This window comes from Herpailurus yagouaroundi, unplaced genomic scaffold (assembly GCF_014898765.1).
Source record: "Herpailurus yagouaroundi ecotype Mexico unplaced genomic scaffold, PumYag 159, whole genome shotgun sequence".
In the NCBI taxonomy this organism is placed as follows: domain Eukaryota; kingdom Metazoa; phylum Chordata; class Mammalia; order Carnivora; family Felidae; genus Herpailurus; species Herpailurus yagouaroundi.
In genome coordinates, this window is record NW_024412400.1 from 48,913,646 (window position 1) to 48,933,526 (window position 19,881).

Genomic DNA, 19,881 nt, shown 5'->3' on the forward strand with positions numbered 1-19,881 from the left:
GGACAAACATTTTATAACCATATATTTGTTAAATTTGATGTTAACTTCAGCAATTAATTCTTCCTCAGAGTTGAAATAATATTTTATAGGTTGATAAAAACTTTTTTTTTCTGTTAATGAGGAACCATTGATGTGTGTATCAAACTATTCCTGATGAACAGTATATTGCTTTTCTTAGGAATTGAATGAAAAGTTGCAGAGGTTTTTATTTTTTCTACATGTGTGGAGTTTGGCCTTACAGGTTCCTGACAAATCGAAGCAGAAGTTTAATGAATCCTAAAACTCATTTAGCTTCTAATTATACATAAATTTGAGGAGGTGGAAATAGTGATTTGACTTGGAAGGAAAATTACATCTTGTCACGTATCCTTTGGTGCTTTGACATTTGGAGATAACACCTGCCACCATTTAAGCAGCCCCGTGTGCCAGGTGCTGTGTCAAATCCTTTCTGTATTTTGTGCTTTATTTAACCCTTGCCACAATCTCTGCGGGAGATAGTATTATACCCTTTTTAGCAGATGACGGAGAGGCTAAATAAATTGCTAGAGTGGTAAGTACTCAGATACTAAGTGATAAGCCAGAATTCAGACCCAAACCTGATCTCAGAGCCCTCTCTAAAGGGGGACAAATTCAAATGCCTGCCTTGGCAGCCAGATCACATAGCTGAGTGAAGCAGGATGGGTACAGGATGGTTCTGGTGCTGGGGGGTGGGGGTGGTCGCTGTAAAGAGGTGTGAGTGCAGTTCCAGCCACTGTGACTGTTGGGGGAGTTTGAACTCTTTGTTGTGATCTGATATTTCAAGAAAAGTGGGAAATTAGAATGGGTGGGTGCAGTCTCTTGATTTTTAAACATTGGGGGTTAATTCAGATTTTTTAAATACACATGTGTAGGGCAGTTTCAACCCATCAGCCACCCATTTGAGAGCTCTAATGCACATTTTGTTGATCATTTGGTTTAAATTAGCCTGATAAGATCAATTGGCCTTGTGCTCGCGTCACACAAGTCACAGTCTTGGAGTTCCTCAGAGACCTCTATAAATTTAGCGGTGTTGGAGGACAGAGGAAGGGAAAATATGTTTTAATGTATTAGGGTGCCTGCTGTCACCAGGACTTAGGGAAATTAAGCATAAAGAATTTCAAGTACATTTCTGACTAATGGTTAATAGTATGTAATTTGAGGCATTAAGAAAATACACTTGTATAATTTTCAATAACACATGGTTATCTTGATTTTTTCAGTCTGTTAAAATTAAATGGGTACTTGGTTAAATTATACTACCCTGTCAGTTTTTTGATAATAGAGCAGCTAAAGCATCAGATAGATTTGCCTTTTATATGGTATTAACATAGAAGTAAAAATAGTGCCTTTCACCTTTCTTGTATATTTTCAATACACAATTGAATTTTGTTAGTCTGATTTAAAAAGTTAAACGAGTTGATTCCTAGGTGTTAGTCTGGTAAGAAGGTAAGGCAACTACAGAAAACTGAGAAATAGTTAAAATTAGAAAATACGTTGATAAGAGAAATATATCTTGTATAAACACAGAGAAAATAGATGAGGGAGACGATTATGTTATGTTGAATCCCTGGAGGTCCTAGATATAGTGAAAATGCCCTCTGCATGCAAATCACGATATACTGGTGTAGGGGCTCCTACCTAGAATGCTTTCAGTGTCTACTTTTTTAAAACCTGTATTTTACTACCCTGTATCATAAAGTCAAGGGTAAAGTTTGGGTTTTGAACGTCTAAGAAACAGTGATGGCATCACTTTCATCCTGTTTAAAAGGTCTCTCTATGAAAGGTGGTGGTTAGATTTTTTGGCCTCTGTCTCTGCACCTGCAGCTACACTTAAATCAAACCATTGGAGCCAAGGTTGGTTGTCACTGAGAACTTGCAGTGTGAAAGCTGCGGATCGTAAGGCCATTTTGGCTGTCAGAGAAGGGCAGGCATTGATTCATGTGTCTATTAACTTTCCAAGGCAATAAAATACTTCCATCTTTTTTTTCCCTCTTACTTATCTTCAAGCTAACCTTTTTTTTTTTTTTTAAAGTATTTATTTTTGAGAGACAGATACAGAGCAAGCAGGGGAAGGGCACAGAGAGGGAGACAGCATCCCAAGCAGGTCTCACACTGTCAGTGCAGAGCCCAGCGAAGGGTTCAAACTCACAAACCGTGAGATCATGACCTGAGCCAAAATTAAGAGTCGGACACTTAACCAACTGAGCCACCCAGGCGACTCTCTTCAAGCTAACCTTAAACAACAAGAACAAAAACGTATAAGGAATTAATATACAGAGACCTGAAAATTTGCAAAAGTAAAGCAAGCCTTAATGAAATGACATTTTACAAAAGTCTTGTTCTTTGAAAATTCCTAGAGATAACATAGTCAATTCAGCATGGTGTATTTAGTTTATTGCTGATTCATAATAATCATAAAACCTCCAGAAGATTTTTTGTTTCAGGGACCACTTCTCATGGAGCAATTCTGTATAGATTAATTATGGTTTTCTAGTTTGCCAATTTTTTTTTTCTACTGTATGTTTGGTTAAGTTTTGTTTTAGAAAGAGGCTGGTGGGTATTTATTTTGTATAGCTCTAATGAGTTCTAAGGAAAGCCCTTAGAATAAGGACTACTGTTGAATGGAAAGTATAAAAGCACTTGGAAGCTGTAAAGCCCTATACAAGGTCTAGCAGATGATAATTCTGTAGTTGAAACTCACATTGGCCTTGCTACCACTAGTGCCAAGCCCTCTTCAGTTTCAGATGGACTACGAAAACTAGAGAAGCTGCTGACAACTTGAGTGATTGATCAGTCGTGTGCCGCAGCAGGACCTGGATCCTTTAGTCCTGCTGTTCAGTAGCACATCCTTCCCTCCCACGAGGGTAGTAGCCTCTTGCATTCCTTCGAAGTGGAGACCATCACCCTACAAAGGGATCACAGTGCAGCTCTCCCTTGAGTAAACTACAGTAGGAGGTCTCTTTAGTCCTCAAATGCCTACGACTAGCTGAGAGCTGGCTCTGCTTTTGCAGAAAGTGAGGATGGAGAGTGTGGTTGGGAGCTACTCTTTGATGCTAAATTGATCAAATGCAAGTGCCTGTGTATATTGGCCAAAGTCCAGATTAAGCTTTATGCAGGAGTTTCCACTATAGCTATTAAGATGCCAATAAAAAAAAAAAAGACCGGAACATGACAGACTCCCTGCAGACTTGCGTGGTTACCTCTCTACAGTCTAGCCACTGTGTATTCTGGTGAATGACAGAGTTGTGGTGATCTTGCATGAGCATTGTTAGCAAGCAACGAAAGAAGATTCTGCCATGGCTTTGTCCTTCCACGGTAGGTAGGTGGGTACGGGCATATAGGCTGGCTTTGTAAAGTGGCTCAGGCAGGTGGATGGGAAGGAACCAAGAAGAGGTGTGCATCCGTGGGCTTTTCTTAGAAGGAGTTTTGTGGTGAGAAGCCAACAGTTAGAGATTTGGTTTGGACAGTTGGCTCCCATTGATGGTTTAGAAGGGGATGAAAGGGCCAGATTTTTTAGAAGGGATTTGGGTAGGTTCTTAAAAGTGGATTGAAGCAGGGTAAAAAAAGGAGGGGATGGTGGGGGGGCGGTGCATCATGAAGAGGGAAAATACCATTGCAGAAGACGTGTGTTTTGGGGCCAAAGTTTTGGTAGGGAAATAAGAGAAGGAGGGGGTGCATGTATAAAAGAGAACACAAACCGGTGAAATGTGACTGCGCATGGTTTATAAATTACTGGCAGCATCACATGGGGATTTGAGAGGTACATCTACTGTAGAAATTTCCCTCAAGGAATAGATAATGTGTTTTGTAATCCGAAATTTATCATTATTAAAGAGAGTAATAAGCATCTTGGTTGTGGTCAAATGCTAGGTAAAATTTTTGGAACATTTTGACTCTTCTAGACTAAACTGCCATCATTGGACCTCTCTGCAGGTCTTATGGGAGGTTGTAAAAGCAAACCTTTCTTAGCTTTCTATAAATGAAACCATTATTCCCTCTCACTAGGGAATCTTGTATGGTGAGGGAGCAAAAGGTTAACAGTTGTTATTTGGGTCAGAGGCCAATGCAGGGGGGCAGGGCCGATTTGGTGTGCCCGTACTGTCTCCAGTTCCCCGGTGTGGCTAGCGAGGTTGGGGCTAGATTCCCTCTCACTGAGCCTACAAAGATGTTTAATACTCCCACATCTCTCAGCCCTTTGGGTCTGTGGAGTGGTTTCAGATTGTGTTGTTGTGGGGCCTGGAATTTCCGGAAGGCACTTTGGGGTTGGCCAGTTTGGGTGTCATGGAAGCCAAACAACTGGACTCTGGGCCTTCTGGCCCTGCCTCAGCCAGGACAGCTTGCTTATATTGTTTAAGTCCTGGAACTTTTAGTAAGAGTCACTTGACAAGAGACGAAACACATACAGAATCACTGTCTGGGAAAGTAGGAAAAGAGCGTGCTCCATGCATGAACACAATTAACAGATAGCAGCTTTGACCCCTTCTGTCCATTTCCCAGCTGCTGTCCTTTTTATTGAAAGAATAATTCATACACCATACAAATAATCTGTTTAAGTTGTATAATTTGGTGGTTTTAGTGTATTCACAGGCTGAGCAAAGCTCTCTGAGCTTTTCTCAAAAAGAAAGTCTGTATCCATTAGCGCTCATTCCCCATTTCCCCCCACACTTCCCCATCTCCAGAACAACCATGAATCCACTTTCTGTTTCTGTGAATTTGACTATTCTGGACACTTCGTATTAATGGAATCACATAATATATGCTCTTCTGTGACCGGCTTCTTTCACCTGGCGTAACGTGTTCAAGGTTCATCCATGTTGTAGCATGTGTCGGTACTTTCCTGTTGCAGAGTAATATCCCATCATATGGATATACTGGATGTTATTGAGCCATTTGTTAGTTGGTCGACATTGGGCTGTTTCTCCTATTTGCCATTATAAATTATGCTGCCATGAACATTTGGGTGCATGTTTTTGTGTGAACATATGTTTTCCTTTCTCTTGGATATATACCTAGGAGGGGGATTGCTGGGTGATATGGGAACTCCCAGACATTTTGAGGAATGGCCAGGCTTCTCTTCTCCTAAGTGGATTGTGTGTGTAGAGTGTGGATGGCCTCCTTGCTTTCTTCTTCACACCACAGTTGAGTCTTCAGCTCTACATCCTGTTCTTTACCCTGCTACCTCCTGGTTACTTGCCTAAAATATAAGCAATCTCCATAGTCCTCTGTTACTTAAGGCATTGAAACTGCTTACCAAGGACTCCCAAGTTATTCACAGCCTCGGCCCAAGCTACATCTAAAATTTCATCTTCTAGTGATTTCCCAATTTCTGTGTCTCTTTCTATGTTAGCTGTTTTCATTATATAAAGCCAGTGGTTCCTAAACTCCTTTGTGTCATTGACTCCTTTGAAAGTCTACCATTAACAAACCCTGAGGTCCACCACCACCTTCCCTGGGCACAAGCTGTGAGTTCCCATCTCTGCTCCTACCATTCCCTCACTTCCCCATCTCCCTCCTCCTTTCTGGTGGTTACCGAATACGGAAGTCTCTTACCTTTTGAAGTGTCTTTTGGAGGACCTTAAAAAGACAGTGTTTTGTTCTGTTTTTCATCAGTGGTGCTAACAGTTGTTGGCATAGTCCTCCAGGAGGGCCCTGAGGGAGCAGAACAGGGATGGCTTACCCCCTAGGAACTAGACTGTAAGTGCTATAGAGGTGGAGATTTTTGTTGGAATTGCCCTGGGCTGTGTGTTCTGTGTGCCTAAAATAGAGCCTGGCACATAGTAGGTGTTCAGTTAAGTAATCGTGGAATGAAGGAATAGGAGAGGGAGCTGGGTCTTGAACCTTCTGCTTTCTGGAATTGACGAACCTCTAAAGTCAGGCTCATGAATAATCCAGGGGCCTCCTTACAGATAGTGGATATTAGATATGGGAGAAGGAACAGAGGTTAGATGACAGATTCCAAAAGGATTAAGGGGATATATTAATTTCATATTGCTGCTGTAGCATATTACTGCAAACTTAGTGGTTTAAAACAACACAACTTTTTTCTCAAGTCGAGGTATCACCAGGGATAGTTCCTTCTGGAAGCTCTAGAGGATAATCTGTTCTTTTTTTACTTTTTTTTTTTTTACTTTTTATTTATTTTTAACTTACATCCAGGTTAGTTAGCATATAGTGCAACAATGATTTCGAGAGTAGATTCCTTAATGCCCCTTACCCATTTGGCCCATCCCTGCCCCCCAACAACCCCTCCAGTAACCCTCTGTTTGTTATCCATATTGAAGAGTGTCTTATGTTTTTGTCCCCCTCCCTGTTTGTTTATTATGTTTGCTTCCCTTCCCTTATGTTCATCTGTTTTGTATCTTAAATTCCTCATATGAGTGAAGTCATATGATATTTGTCTTTCTCTGACTAATTTTGTTTAGCATAATACCCTTGAGTTTCATCCACGTAGTTGCAAGTGGCAAGGTTTCATTCTTTTTGGTTGTCGAATAATACTCCATTGTATATGCATACCGCATCTTCTTTATCCATTCAGAGGATAATCTGTTTCTGAGCCTTTCCCAGCTCCTGGAGGCCACCTGCATACCTTGGCGTATGCCCCTTTCTTCCGTCTCTAAAGCTAAGTGCATTGTGTTTATTGTTTTTCTCTTTGATTTCTGCTTCCATCCTTACATCTTCTCTCTGATCCTGATCTTCCTGTCCTCTGCTTAGAGGGACCCTTCTCATTACATTGGGCCTACCTGGAAAATCCAGGAGGACTTCCCCCTCAGGATCCTTAATCATATCTGCAAAGTCATTTTTACTGTGTAAGAGAACATAGTCACAGGACATGGACATCCTTGGGGGCCATGATTCAGCCTGCCACAGGGCGCTCTACAGATAAACATAGTGCCTTTTGTCTTTTTGCCAAGTGTGTCTATGCCTTGCCTAGCTTAATGCCTCATAATTATGACATGACATGACTTCTTCCTCACAGTATAAAAAAAAAATGTTCTACTACTTCTCGGCAGAAAGTTGTTAGTTTGCCCTACTTTGTTGCTTTCCCGTTTGTAACTCACTGAAGAAGTACCAAAACATAGGTCCTAAAAAGGACCAATGAGATCCTCCTCTAATTTTCTTTTTTTTAGAGAGAGTGAGCACACATGTGCAAGAGAGCTTGTGTGTGAGTGGAGGAGGGGCAAAGGGCTAGGGAGAGTAAGAATCCTAAGCAGGATCCATGCATGCCCAGCATGGAGCCTGATACAGGGCTTGATCCCATGACCATAAGATGATGACCTGAGTTGAAATCAAGGGTCGGATGCTTAGCCGAGTGAACCACTCAGGCACCCCTAGTTTTGTCATTGATAAGTATCTATTAAAAATTTTTAGGGGTGCCTGGGTGGCTCAGTTGGTGAAGCGTCTGACTTTGGGTCAGGTCATGATCTCACAATTAGTGAGTTCGAGCCCCACGTTGGGCTCTATGCTGCCAGCTCACAGCCTGGATCCTGCTTCAGATTCTGTGTCTCCTCTCTCTGACCCTCCTGTGCTCACATTTTCTCTCTCTCTCTCTCATAAATTAAACATTAAAATTTTTTTTAAAAATTAAAAAAAATTTAAAAGTTGTTGAACACGCATATCTGATTTTGAGCTTATTTGGTGTATGGCAGGATTATTCTATCTGCCCACTGGGACTTAATTGATGGAAATATAGGAGCTGGGTTTGCTGTCTTTGAACAGACTGTACTGGAAAAGCAAGACAGCTTACAGGCATTATTTAAAAGATGTGTGAATTCATAGAATTCATATAGGAGGGAAAGGCATTTATTGCACTTTAAATGATAATAATTAATGGTAATGAGTGTGTACCGTGTGCCAGACCATATTGTAACCACTTACCATGGTTTAATTCATTCAGTCATCATGAGAACCACATGAGGTCATACCATTATTATTCCCATTTTACAAATGAGGAAATAGGACTTGCTGATTTTAAGCGAATTGCCTAAGATTACACAGCTAGTAAAAAGAGGCCGGGACTTGAACTTAGGCCATCTGGCTCCTGAGCCTGCACTCATTTTCCAGAGGTGCGATGTAATGGTATACAATTAGCCTTGCTCCAGTAAGTAATGTGTGAAATTGACCTTATCTGAACGTCTATTCACCTGTAGGTATTACTGTCTAATAGCATTTACTTGTGAGATAAGAGATCACCACCTATCCCTAATATTGGGAAAGAGAAAGCAGAAACCCTGGTCTTTAGTATTGAGGAGGTGATTTGGAGGCTTAATCATCTCATGTTGCCTCGTTTTGTTCCTTCATGCTCCCCTACCATTGGACTGTGGGCTCTTTTCCCTTCTTTCTGGCATGTTTACCTCTTGGCTGTGATGCTTGCTGGTGGTCTTTCGTGGGCTGATTATGGTGTGTGGTGGGACCGATGGTTGACCTAGTCTTCTCCATTCATTTGTTCATTTTGTTTTACTAAATGAAGAAACAGAAATTTATCATTATCTCAAATCCACTTAAGAGCCAGAACGAGAATTTGTTTATCCCATAGATCCTTTTCTTTGGATACTTTGCTAGCCAGTGCTAATAACCGTCTAAAAAGAAAGCATTTAAAAAATCCTTGCTGAAATTCGGAGAGGGCTGTCCGAAGAGGGAGGACAGGAGCCAGCTGCTGTGTAAACTGCAACAGGTTTGAAAAATGTCAGAGAGGACTTGAAATTCTATTTCTCTTGCGTAGGCAAGCATCATTTTCTTAGGGGGTTATGCCTTAGGAAACGGACCTTTTTAAAAAAATTTTTTTTTTTTTAATGTTTGTTTATTTTTGAGAGAGACAGAGACAGAATGCGAGTGGGTTAGGGGCAGAGAGAGAGGGAGACATAGAATCTAAAGCAGGCTCCAGGCTCTGAGCTGTCAGCACAGAGCCCGATGTGGGGCTGGAACTCACAAGCCAAACTCACCTCACCAAAGTCAGATGCTCAACAGGCGCCCTGGAAACTGACTTTTTTATAGTTTTTCTAAATTGTGTCCTGGTCCCTTTTTCTTCTTGATGAAATTGATGAGAGCTATAGGACGTATTTCTTTCTTTAGGAAGACAACTTTTGGGGACACGATTAATAAAAAACAAAGATGCAAAGATTTGGGGCTTACTTCAAATGTTACTCTTCTTTGCGGATTGAATTCTGACTTGAAATACTGTGGGCACCATGCAAAAGGATCTGGAAATAGTGCCTGAAGAGAAATGTGTCCTTTCATGTGCTGGTTTTATTCCAGAATTACCAACCCACAATAGGAAAGGGGGCTTCAGCCTGAAGACTGTTTTGTTTTACTTGACTTTGTTCCAGTATTCTATAAATTCATTCTTGGTGGCTGTTTCCCAGCAGCCACCAAGAATCCACGTTTTCCTGGTTTGTTTATAATTGATAATTTATATTCCCAATTGCATCCACAGAAGGCTCAAGGCAACTTACAGTAAATGACATGTTTGAGTGGGAGATGAATGTGGCTGTTTAAGCGAGAAATAGAAAACAAGGCAGCAATGATGATAGCCAAGGTGCTCAGCTACATCTCCTGTCTAGCGTTACTAGGAGTGAGGGTTAAACACAGCTTTATCCTTCCAGGCAGCCAAGGTAAAAGGGTCACAGAATCGGTTATGTAACTGTCATCTAATAAAAGGAAACAGTTCCTCAGAAGTCATAAATCTTTCCTAGGTTTTGAGTTTTCAAAGGATTTTTGCCAGGCGATGGATTAGCAAAATTATTCTTGAGGTTACAAGCCCGGTATCCTAGATGCTGTGCAAAAAGCCTAACCAGCCATGTGTTTACCCTGATATTTGCTGACCAGCAGAGCCTTTCAGAGCCATCTCACCACAGCCCACCCATGCCGAGAGGACCGTGCTAATTTAATGTACGTATTAAATCGTGCTTGGTGCATACTTGCTTTACATTATCACTCCCTGTTGCTCTCCTTGGAAGATGGTACTTTAACAATGGGGCAAGGAGGACTAGCAGGTATCTGGTTTTGATTCATTCAGCACATTTATCGAGTGCTCATTCCTTGCCAGCTCCTGGAAAGCCAATGGTGAACCAAGCATACTTGGTCTCAGTCTCTGTGGTCATATATAAAATTTGGGAATGATTTTCTGTTGTGTGGAAATTAATAGTTGTGCTCAAATAAAAAAAAATTAAAAAGTATAATAACCCAGGGCATCACAGGCCAGTTCATACAGCAGCTTTGATATCTTCTAAGGACATTTTGATAAGAATGGTTTCTGTCATTCATTAGCATGTTATCCTCATTCCAGGAGAAATTACAATATGGATGAATGCATGTGAGTAGCCCTGAAACAAAAGAATCAAGTATGCAGTAAGTTACCATGGGAACAAGCCCTTTTCTGTCCAATATGTTTTTGTGAAACATTCAGATGATAAAGACTTTAAATTCTCATTTTTAAGTGAAAAGAGCCTAATGGCATTAAAATTGCAAGAACTTTTAAAGCACTATTTTCCTATCTTCGTATGGTCCATTTTACATTCCTTTGAGCATGTACGTCATCAGTGAGAGGAAAAAATAATTAAAGGGGAGCCTTAACTGAGGTGGAGTGGTTTTGGGTGGGGGGCCCTTAGCTCTGCAGTCTGTCTTTGCGTCTCTCTTCCCTGGCCCCAGCTCCACCTTCGTTGTTTTGGGATTGCTAGGCGCCTTGAACTGAAGGTGCCTGGGGGTACTGGATTTAAACCCAAGAAAGCTCTGTGTTGTGTGGTATTGAGGGTAGGAAAACCCTTAGTTTCTCTTTTTCACCCCAGTCTCTTCTGTTCTCTGCCTAGGCTGATCTTAAAGGTTTTCACAGGGTGATAAGAATCTCTTAACAAAAACCATCCTAGAGATTTTAAGGACCAAGCAGCAGCTGTCAGAATGAGAGTTAGGTTTAGGTTTACCAGAACAGTTTTGTTAGGAGATATATATAAGATATATATACACACACACACACACACACACACACACATATACATATATATATATATATAAACCTATTTATTCATTTATTTATTTAAATCTCACATTCCCAATCAGTCTTAATTTCAACCCTTATCCCTTATCAGTCCAGAGATAACATTTCAGAAGAAAAAGCTAAAATAGAACATGACAAGATATATGTATCATAGTCTGCTAAGGAGGAAACCTCGTGAGACCTTTACCACATCAGAATGTAGGGTAGTCTGATTGAGAAGCAGCAGCCCTATATTTTTGTCAAAGTAACGTACTTTTCCATCGTTGCTAGACTGGTGAAGGATTCATAGATGGGCTTCACCTTATTCATCAATTTGGATTGATCGATAATGGCTGCTTGGAGTGCAGATTCTGGGTCTGGGCAGAGTGCCACAATTGGTTTGTGATGGGTTAGTGGTGGTACTCTTGTCATGCACTGCCATCCCCAATCCAGTGTAGTAGTAAAGGAAATTGACGCTGATCTTTAGCGTCAAAATGACTGCCACCAAAAAGCCCCAAACGAACAAGCCCCAAAGCTCACTTGTCTGCAGCAGAATATAAATTCATTGTTGGTACAGTACAGGATGTTCTGTTGGTGCTCTGTTAGGAAAGTATTTCCAGCAGCAAATAGTTTGCTGCCACTTATCTGGAATATTTCTTTGGCGAAGATATTTTATTATATAACAGCGACTTAGACATGCGAAACCTGCCTGGTATGTTACATGTCTCCAGCATAAGTGAATATGACCCTCTCTGGTGGGAGACTGCAGCTGTTTAGATTGACGGCTCATTCAAGTGAGGAAGAAGTCCAAGAATGATTTGAGCCTGCGTTAGGCAGATGGATATTAATGAAGGAAAAGTACCTTGAAAGGATGCCATTCCAGGAAGGGCACGGGACAGCGCTGATTATAACCAGAGCCCTGCTTTCTGCGCTTCTCCAGCTAAAGCGCTGAGTGCTGAGCCTCTTAGCCAAGCGAGAATCCTCCCTGAACTGGGTGGGGGAGGGGCTGGTCCAGGCAGGTTTTTCGGAGAATGCAGCTGGCAGCGAAGAAACTAGGACTGGCCTCCATCTCAACTGGGTGATCCTACTTGACGGGACCCTAAAAGCTTGTGCAGGGAGTTTGTATCCTCATTGATTGGTGGCCCTCACTGTGCCCTGCTGTAGTTTTGGGAACCCAGTTTGTGGTCCAAAAATACATGTTCATTTGATACATCAGTGAGTAAAGCATGTGTAGAGACTGACCAATTTGTGGGTGTTAGGTTTTTGGTAAAACAAAATTGCTTGAACCTGTTTCATCTTTAATTTCCTATTGAAAACACAAATTTGATTTATTCAAACCAATATTGCACTGTGTATTAACTATAATTTAAATAATCTTTTTGTAATTTAAATAAACTAAAATTTAAATTTTTTATTTATTCATGTCAAATATTTGACTGTGTTTCAGGTACTATGGTCCGGTTTTTGGTCATACTACAGTTAGAGTCGGGTACTTGAACACAAGAGACCTGGCCCCTGTCCTCTAGATCTTGCTAAGAGAGGCAAATGTAAACACAATCATAATATAATTATTTGGCATCATAGTAGGGATACCAACGGAGGGGTTTATAAAGAACATAAAGCAACGCAGCCCAGAGGGTCAGGAAGAGCTTCTTGAAAGGAGATGAAATTTAATCTGAGACTTGAAAGCTGATTGGGACTTTGTTAGGCAATGTGGAGGGCAGCAGGGTACAAGGGGGGCAAAAAGGAATGACTCGGAGATTCACAGGGCTTCTGTGAAACCAGCATTTGCTTATGCTGTGTCGGCGGGGACCAGAATCCATCACTAGCTGTGGCCTTCCTAATTGTCTTCCCCTGGAGGCTGTACCTGGGGTGGTCGACAGTTCGTCCGCTGCCCCGCAGATCTTGCCACAGCGTAAATCAACGGTGCAAGTCTTCACTGTGTTGATGTGTGTGATTTACGTGCTGAGATGATTCGACAGCTGGTCTTCTTGGAAAATAATATAGTTCTTTCTCAGCTCCAGCTGTTAGTTTTTTTACTGGATGTCTAGATTGAAGGATGGCTGGTAGTAGCAGACCAGCTCAGTGGGCATCTGTGAGCAGAAACAGTAGGTGTGCTTTGAGCATGGGCACTGGGCTCCGGAAGGCTGTGGCTCTGGTTCAGATGGAGGCTCCATTGTTTTAGTTTTTGTCATAAGCTCTCTTAGCCTTGGTTTTCTGATCTCTAAAATGGGTATGGTAGGCATCTCATAAAGTGGGCTTGAAGATTAAATTAAATGAGGCAGTATATGGGAAACATGTAGCACTGGGCTTGGTGATCATGAATATCAATCGTTTGCTCCTTGACATCTACCAAAGCCTTTCACCTTGAGCTGGACACATGGGAGGAGATTTGGTGGTGACTGCTTGAATCTGATTTGTTGTCTGTATTAAATAAATTTTAATCTCCTGTATAGATTGGTGAATTTACTGTACAGCCCTCAAGAGCTATCAGGAACACTCACGTCAGACATGCTAATTACATTACCAACAGAATATTTTTTAAATTGTTTATTTTTAAGAGGGAGGGAGCACAGGCAGGGGAGGGGCAGAGAGAGGGAGAGAGAATCCTAAGCAGGCTCTGTGCTGTCCATGCAGAGCCAGACATGGGGCTTGATCCCATCAACTGTGAGATCATGACCTTAGCTGAAATCAAGAGTCAGACACTTACCTGACTGAGTCACCCCAGCGCCCCACCAATTGAATATTAAGAAGGCTGTTAGTATGATAGACATTTATACTTCACATTTGTGTCTTTTCTGCCCACTACAGAAGGGAAAAAGTGAAGCTAACAAGTGCATGTGCTGGGTATATGAGAAACACCTCCTTCATTGTTGAATTTGTCTTTTAGCCCACAATGTGGTGCCACTTTTAAGACCATCACTTGATGAAGCAACCACAAAAATCCTAGAGAATATGCAGTCCTAGCAGTTCTGGAAAATAGTAGAGTCAAGGATATAGGTCATGATTAAGCTTTTCTAACATAGACTTGTCATTAACTTATCTTGAAGTTCCAGCTCCTGAGAGGCCACCGTGGTGTTCTCAGTGGTCTGACCATTGTCTACACAGCTAGGGAGCTCACCTGGGCAGGTTGCAATCATTTGAAGCGTGGGTGTGGTTGTGCTGGTGCTCGAGAGGTCAAACAGGGCTACCTTGGGTTTCTGGTCAGGAGGTGCTGTTTCCAAGAAGCCTTTTCTGGTCGGTCCATCAGATGTTTCTTAAAATCTACACTTTACTGGGGCGCCTGGGTGGCGCAGTCGGTTAAGCGTCCGACTTCAACCAGGTCATGATCTCACGATCCGTGAGTTCGAGCCCCGCGTCGGGCTCTGGGCTGATGGCTCAGAGCCTGGAGCCTGTTTCCGATTCTGTGTCTCCCTCTCTCTCTGCCCCTTGCCCATTCATGCTCTGTCTCTCTCTGTCCCAAAAATAAATAAACGTTGAAAAAAAAATTAAAAAAAAAAATCTACACTTTAGTGATGAGATTAGAATTTTGATTGAGGGGTGTGGGGCGGGAAGAGAGAGAGAGAGAGAGAGAGGAAGACTGTGTAACACGTTTGCTTATAAAACACGATCATCTTGGTAATGCAACAAAGAGGAAATATTGTCCAGAAAAAAACAATTCATAGGGTTGAAATATATTTCCCTTAAAATGTTGTCCTTCAAATAAGTCAAATTACTTCACAAACTCATTTAAATTTCATTGAGGGAACCAGCATGCTTTTACTTTGGCTTCAGGTTTGATTTGGATCTCCAGCGTCCTTGGTTATTGAAATAATACCTCATTCTTCAGTAATAACTTTCTTGGTCTTTTTGTAGCCCAGCTTGCTTAGTAAAATATGCAAATTTGCCAAAATAACCAATAGATAATTTAACATAGGAAGCTTTAAATTATGTCTTAATTATGCTACTGTCAAAATAAAAGATGGGTGGCTTGGTTTATGTGAAAGTGAGTAGCATAAACAGATATTTCATTAGTGCTTTGTTTTTAATCTTGTACTTTGGCAAGGCTTTTACTGTGATAAATGAATTTTCCTTTTCATTGGGAAAAGCCAAGTTACTGTTGTTTTTGGTTATGTAGTTGCATTCCTTCAGACTATAATAGTTACTTAAAGACAAACTGTAAGGGATATTTGCCTCTAAGACCTTTATTTCTTAGATTTGCACGATAATGACCTTATGAGTAGTTCCTTATTTTTTCAACTGTCTTTGAACATTTTCCTGAAAGACACTTGGAGTTAAAATAATTATCAAGTATTTTGCATTTATAGGAAAACCAGCTAAAAGTGAACTACTTGACTACACACAACCTAGAATTCCTGTGGCTCTGAATTCTCACAGATGTGTATTTTCAGCTGTCCGTTTCACATGTCCATGGCAAAATGAAATTGCTTCCTTCTTGCCTCTCCTCACTCCTCCTAAATCCCTGTCTTTGTGAATGATTTAATGGCCCACCTTGATGATGCCCAGGGGAAGACCTTGAATAGGGAAACCCCAGCATCTTCCTTGACTTCCCATCTGATGAATATCTTCATTCTGTGAACTTCTCCCTCACATTGTTACCCTAATTGGTGTCCTCTCTTTGATTTCCCACTGTCAGGTTTTATGCCATGTTGGCCATTTCACTGGTCTGCTTCTGGTCCATTTTCTCTTCACCTGTAATCTATCCCTTCTCTGCCCCAATTTTTCTCTGATTTGATGATTTATTACTGCCGTCATCACCTCCAGTGGTTCCCGCTGTCCACAGATAAAGCCCTAGCTCCTCAGCATATAATCAGACCTTTGTAGTCTAGCTCTGACCTGCTCTTCAGCCCTCATTCTCTGCCGTTGGCCCTCCTGTGGTCAACACCTCAGCCTCAATGAACGCCAGTTCCCCAATATCTACATTGTCTCCCCTGCCCCTCTGCTTCCAGTAATGTCATCCTCATTAGTGATGACCCTCCTTGCACCTTTCCTCACCTGAGTTTACCATGTTCTCAGTCGCCCTGACCTCTGTTACAGGTCATACGTTCTAATTAATTGGCTCTGTGCCGCCCATGGGCTACTCCTCTGTGAGTGTCAGAAAGAAAAGGATCATTTCCTATTCAGCTTTCACTTAATGAAATAATCTCTCCTTGGCATATAACTCAGCTTCCTCAGTAGTGGTTCTTGGCATTATTCTATCATTTCTTGATATATATGATTATTGGCAGAGACGGTCAGGTTGAAGTTCCACTTCTAGATATATAGCCCCAAAGACTTGAAAACAAGGACTCCCATAGATGCTCGTGTGCAAATGTTCTACAGGTGAATGGATAAACATAATATATATATACACAATAGAATATTATTCATCCATAAAGAGGAATAAAGTTCTGTTACATGTGTCAGCAGAGATTGACCAGAAAACATACGCTAAGGGTATTAAGCCCGATAAAAAGTACAAACATTTCATGATTCCACTTATATGAGATATCTAGAACAGGCAAATGCATAGAGTTAGAAAGTAGATTAGAAGTGATCAGGGGCTGGGGAAAAGGGGAATAGAGCATTATTAGGTGATGGGTACAGCATTTCTGTTGGAGGTGATGAAAATATTTTGGAAATAGGGGCGATAGTTGTACAACATTATGAATGTGACTAATGCCATTGAATTGTACATTTAAAAATGGTTAAAATGGAGTACGTTAAATGGTTAAATGGAGCTCAGTTGGTTGAGCTCCAACTTCGGCTCAGGTCACGATCTCACAGTTTGTGAGTTCGAGCCCTGCGTCAGGCTGTGTAGTGACAGCTCAGAGCCTGGAGTCTGATTCTGTGTCTGATTCTGATTTTGGATTCTGTGTCTCCCTCTCTCTGTTCTCTCCCTGCTCACATGCTGTCTCTCTCTCAAAAATAAATAAAGATTTAAAAAACTTTTTTTAATGGTTAAAATGGTAAATTTTATGTTACATATATTTTGCCCCAATAAAAAAATTTATAGTTCATGTAATTAAAGAAACAGTGACACCACCCCTGCTAGGCATGTATGTTCCAACAAGTGATTTTATGCGAGCATGTTGTCTTTATCATTTATATTTATCAGACTTACCTTCCCAATGTAGCATAGATTTCTTGAAGTCAGGGACCAGTCTCTATAGAAAATAGCTTTTGAGAAACATGGCTTTTAAATATCTTTTAATAAACATGTGAGTTTGGAGTTGGTTGTTTTTGCAATTGCTGAAACTTTTAGGAGAGGGTTTGATATTTTCCTTGAATGTTAATAGAATCAGTCCTGACAAAGCAGTATGCAGCTATTTTGGAACATACTGGTGTATTTTCTGACCTACTATGTAAGAATTGTGCATACTAACCCTGACACCTTTGGAAGGAAAGCCAAATAGCCCAGCCAAGTGTGCTTTAAGTTTTTTTCTCTTGCTGTTTTAAACAAGGGCTTGGGGGACTGGGCCAATTACAATCTTGTGGATGGGAATCCTACTAATTATTTTCCCTAAATCCTTCTCAAAGGAAATAAAAATACAGGTGCTTTCTCAGGGTATACATAGTTTTACTCTTCTGTGAGTTAATGTATATTTCTTCATCTTTTAAGCTCCTATGAAAACATTAAAAAATCAAATATGTGGGGCGCCTGGGTGGCGCAGTCAGTTAAGCGTCCGACTTCAGCCAGGTCACGATCTCGCGGTCCGTGGGTTCAAGCCCCGCGTCAGGCTCTGGGCTGATGGCTCGGAGCCTGGAGCCTGTTTCCGATTCTGTGTCTCCCTCTCTCTCTGCCCCTCCCCCGTTCATGCTCTGTCTCTCTCTGTCCCAAAAATAAATAAAAAACGTTGAAAAAAAAGATTAAAAAAAAAAATCAAATATGTAATGATGACAAACACAGTTTATACTACTACAATGAGATTAATGTACATGTAAGTATATAAAATTAAGACCTTTTAAAATCTTACCTTATTGCTGAGTGCCAGGATTTTCTTTGAAAATAACTGAGATGAAAATGTGAGAAAATGTTAGCCTATATTTACTATTAATCATCTTGTATACATTTCTGTTGTCTCATTCACTGTCAGCCTTGAATTTTGTATTTGGAGTCCACTGGTTAGGAGAAATGATGTGAGGAATGCTAAGAGCTTATTGAAAACCATATTCCCTTGTATCCGTGACCTCCAGACGTCAGTGTTAGAAATTACTGTTGATTTCACCTTCATTACACTTTCTTTGGAAGATGCTTTGGTCACACAGTGATAGTTATTTCTAATAGATTTTCTTATCCCTCCGAACTTGGACACTAAGTGTGCTCTATGGAGGTTCATCTCTGTTTTTAGTGTGTGTTTTGAATCATCTGAAGATCTTGATATAAGGCAGGTTCAGACTGGGGGAGGTAGGTGGTGAGATTCTGCATTTCTAGTCAGCCCTTAGATGCCTGGTCTGTGGACTACATTTTGAGCAGCAATGCTCTGGGTAGAAACCTTTTTCAAATACCTGATTTTGATGTGCTGTAAAATGTGGATGCCCTCTAGAGTTGCCAGATAAAATACAGGATGCTCAAGATGTCCCAGGCACTAATTTTATACATACCGGTACTAAAAAATTACTCTTTTATCTGAAATGTAATTTTCACTGGACTGGACACTAGATAAATGGGTCGATACACACACCCACCCCAAATCTGGCAACCCTAAAATGCAATCTGAATAATTTCTGAGTACATTTAAATGTCATGCATATCATTAGAGTTAAAATATGATTATTTTCAGAGAAAGCACACAGAATTAGGTTTATTTCAGACTTGTTTTTTAAGTACTTATTTAGATGTTTTGCTCATAGACTTTTCAGTACAATAAAATATGGAAACATGAACCTCCTCCTCCAGTATCTAGGGAATACTTAGAAAAAAGTAGTGAAATTTGTACGTTCTAAAATATACCTAAAAGCACAAAAAGGACCTGTGTTATCAGTGTTTCCAGTTGAACACTTGAAGTAGTAAGATGTTAATGTGATAGATTTAAACTTCGACAATTTTTTATAGTTTTTTCTTGTATCTCTTTGAGATGGTATTGTGCACTGTTGACATTTTTAAACCCTGTATGATAAGATTGCATGAGAATCATCTTTGATTTTTTAAATTTAACATTTTTTTTAATGTTTATTTTTGAGAGAGGAGATAGAGTGAGAGCAGGGGAGAGGCAGAGAGAGAAAGAGAGAGAGAGAGAGAGAGAGAGAGAGAGAGAGAGAGAGAAGAGAGACACACACACACAGAAACTATCTCAAGCAGGCTCCAGGCTCTGAGCTGTCAGCACAGAGCCCGATGTGGGCTCAAACTCATGAACCAAGAGATCATGACCTGAGCTGAAGTCGGACGCCTAACTGACTGAGCCACCCGGGCACCCCTGATTTTTTTTTTTTTTTTTAACTCTATGGAAGAAAATGTAAATGCTTTTCTTTGTTTTTTTTTTTTTTCAGATTCTTTATGGAGTTGGAAGCAAGACATCAGAATAATATCTTCATAGATGACATAAGTGACATTGTGGAAAAGCACACAGCATCCACATTTGACCCATATGTGAAATACTGCACAAATGAAGTCTACCAACAACGAACACTACAGAAATTGTTGTAAGAGATGTTGAATGTTACATTCAATAGCCTCACCTCATTTTAATTAGGTCACATAGATAGAAATGAATTGATACCTTACATTATATTTAGAAATGCCTCCGGATAGGCAATTTCCCAGGATGGCTTTCAGGGTGAGGGTGTTTGAATAGAAAATTCTAGTCTGTGGAGCACTTTCTCTCTAAAGCAATTATGAAATTAGGGGTTTCTGTTACTGTTTTCCTTGTTGTTTCTTTAAATTGCTGCAAAACACAGGAGTGATTGTCATGCCAAAC

At 40.7% G+C, this 19,881-nt stretch overlaps 1 protein-coding gene across 2 annotated transcripts in view; it reads left to right on the top strand.

Annotated features, from left to right (window-relative positions):
- The window catches only part of ARHGEF26 (Rho guanine nucleotide exchange factor 26), a 129,975-nt gene that overhangs the window by 51,443 nt on the left and 58,651 nt on the right, over positions 1 to 19,881 (top strand). The window contains exon 6 of one of the 2 annotated variants that reach the window (XM_040480537.1): positions 19,454 to 19,606. The exons of the other annotated variant lie outside the window; for it this stretch is intronic. Within the exon in view, the coding sequence (XP_040336471.1) occupies positions 19,454 to 19,606 (153 nt within the window). The remainder of the gene's footprint in view (positions 1 to 19,453; positions 19,607 to 19,881) is intronic. 2 annotated transcript variants of the gene reach the window in all.